Source organism: Macadamia integrifolia, chromosome 5 (genome assembly GCF_013358625.1).
Source record: "Macadamia integrifolia cultivar HAES 741 chromosome 5, SCU_Mint_v3, whole genome shotgun sequence".
NCBI lineage: Eukaryota > Viridiplantae > Streptophyta > Magnoliopsida > Proteales > Proteaceae > Macadamia > Macadamia integrifolia.
In genome coordinates this window covers 12,786,366-12,788,195 of record NC_056561.1, presented here as the reverse complement: position 1 = coordinate 12,788,195, position 1,830 = coordinate 12,786,366, and the positions used below count along the sequence as shown (strand labels likewise).

The window sequence follows — 1,830 nt, the reverse complement described above, 5'->3', positions numbered from 1 at the left end:
TATGAAATTGCAACTTTTATTGTAGAGCCCATCACTTGCTACTTCCACATTTTCAAAACAAAAACCTCCGTCAATGGCAATCAAAAGAAGCCTAAAGATGCTTGAAATTTCCTCAATTTGATTGTTGTTTATTGAAACCACAAGTTCGAGAAATTGACTATGAAAATTAAAAGAAGAGTCATTAAATGGACTAAACTATTTTGATTTCTGAGTACAAATTATTTCAGAAAATACATTAATAATCTTAAGCACGGGCTCCACAATTCTCTGGAGCAAAGAAGAGAGCTCCCAACTCCAAATCATAGGAGAACTTGTGTTGGGTTTGCTGATAAGCTCCAAGCATTGTAATGTCGTCTGATCTTAGTGCGACACAAATATAATTTGCCCCCACTACAAATACACCAGTGGGCTGCACAATAAGGTCAGCTCCTTTGAAATGGAATGTCATAGTTGGAAACCTAAACCCAGGTGGGACCTTATGAAAACAGAGATCAAACTCAGGCACACCACTTGGTCTATTTCCACTATTGTATGGTTGAATACCAAACTGTGCGAAGTACCGAATAAGAGCATTTCTCACAATGGCATAAGCATTAGGAACTAGTGAAGTCATTGGAGCTCCTGAATCGATAACGCAACCACCAAAGCGGAAAAACCCTCGTAGTCTAAGTCGAATGCCTGCAACGCTGATATCTTGCAATTCTAAGTAGTAGAGTGATGGGTTAGATCCCTTCAACAATGGTGTAGACACAACTTGTGGTCCTACCATCCGTGCACCTTCTCCGATATGTAACTGAGAACTAGTGTGTTCAAAGGTAAATAAGCAATAAGAGAAGCGTTTTTTTGATACTTGACTCCATAAGGGAGGAGTTCCATGGCCTCCAGCCCCTAAGCCCAAAACCCCAGCAACTTTATTCTGTTGTGAATAGCCATAGTTGTGATTTTGTAAGGCACAAGACAAGAATAAATTGTTACGAGATTCCGTAACTCCAGGAATATCAGAAGTAAAGGTTAATGTCTCTCTTGCAATGGTTCCTCTCGTTATGGGCCCATGGTTACCACCGTAGAGTATGCTGAATCCACAGGATGATCCATAGCAATCCTGTCTTTGAGTTGGACAGTCTTTGTGACCACAAGGAATGGACCTGTAACTCTGGGATCTTGAGAATGGGAAATTGGGTGTTTGTATAAGGGGAAAGCAAGGATTGCAACCTTCACATTGTACCCAAGTAATTTGACTTCCAGTGTCCATGATCAAGTAATAAGCAAGCCACTTTAGGGCAGGTTGAAATGAACCGATACCCACCTTGGCTACATAGTAGGCATTAATATATTGCACTAGTGCCCCTATGTCATCAACCTCGCTGCTACCATTCCAGTACTTTCCTTGCCTCTTTGTTGTGGTTGGGAATAGATGATGCATACGAGCTTCTGTGGCTTGAATAAGTAGATTAATCTTCTCCACATCTGTTACGTTCTTCCCTGGATAGAATGGTGAGTGGACAGAAAATGGGTGAATGAGGCTTAGAGTGATGGACTCAGGACTTTCATGAACAGCAACAGAATGTAGCAGTAATGAACTTAAGAGGAGAAAGATTAGAGATAACAAAGTCTCCATGAAAGCCATTTACGCTATAAAGTTAAACAAAGAATGGGATGTAAACACCAAGGCCAGAGGACATGAGATATATAATTGAGAATTGTCCAAATATAGAACCTAATTAAATGTAGAATTGAAGGATGTTAATGAAGAGGGAAAAAGGAAAGATCTTAATGTGAATGACAGAGCTGGCCAGTCCAGGGAATATTTTGATAATTTAGAGGTAACTG

General features: G+C 40.2%; 1 protein-coding gene across 1 annotated transcript; it reads right to left on the bottom strand.

Moving 5' to 3' along the window:
- Positions 1-244: 244 nt before the first annotated feature.
- On the bottom strand, positions 245-1,627 carry LOC122077895 (aspartic proteinase nepenthesin-1-like). The gene has a single exon (XM_042643791.1). The coding sequence runs from the start codon at positions 1,625-1,627 to the stop codon at positions 245-247; it is 1,383 nt and encodes a 460-aa protein (XP_042499725.1).
- Positions 1,628-1,830: the final 203 nt, after the last annotated feature.

Bases quoted from the DNA above. Each gene is read 5' to 3' on its own strand.
- LOC122077895 (XM_042643791.1), bottom strand. From the start codon at position 1,627: ATGGCTTTCATGGAGACTTTGTTATCTCTAATCTTTCTCCTCTTAAGT.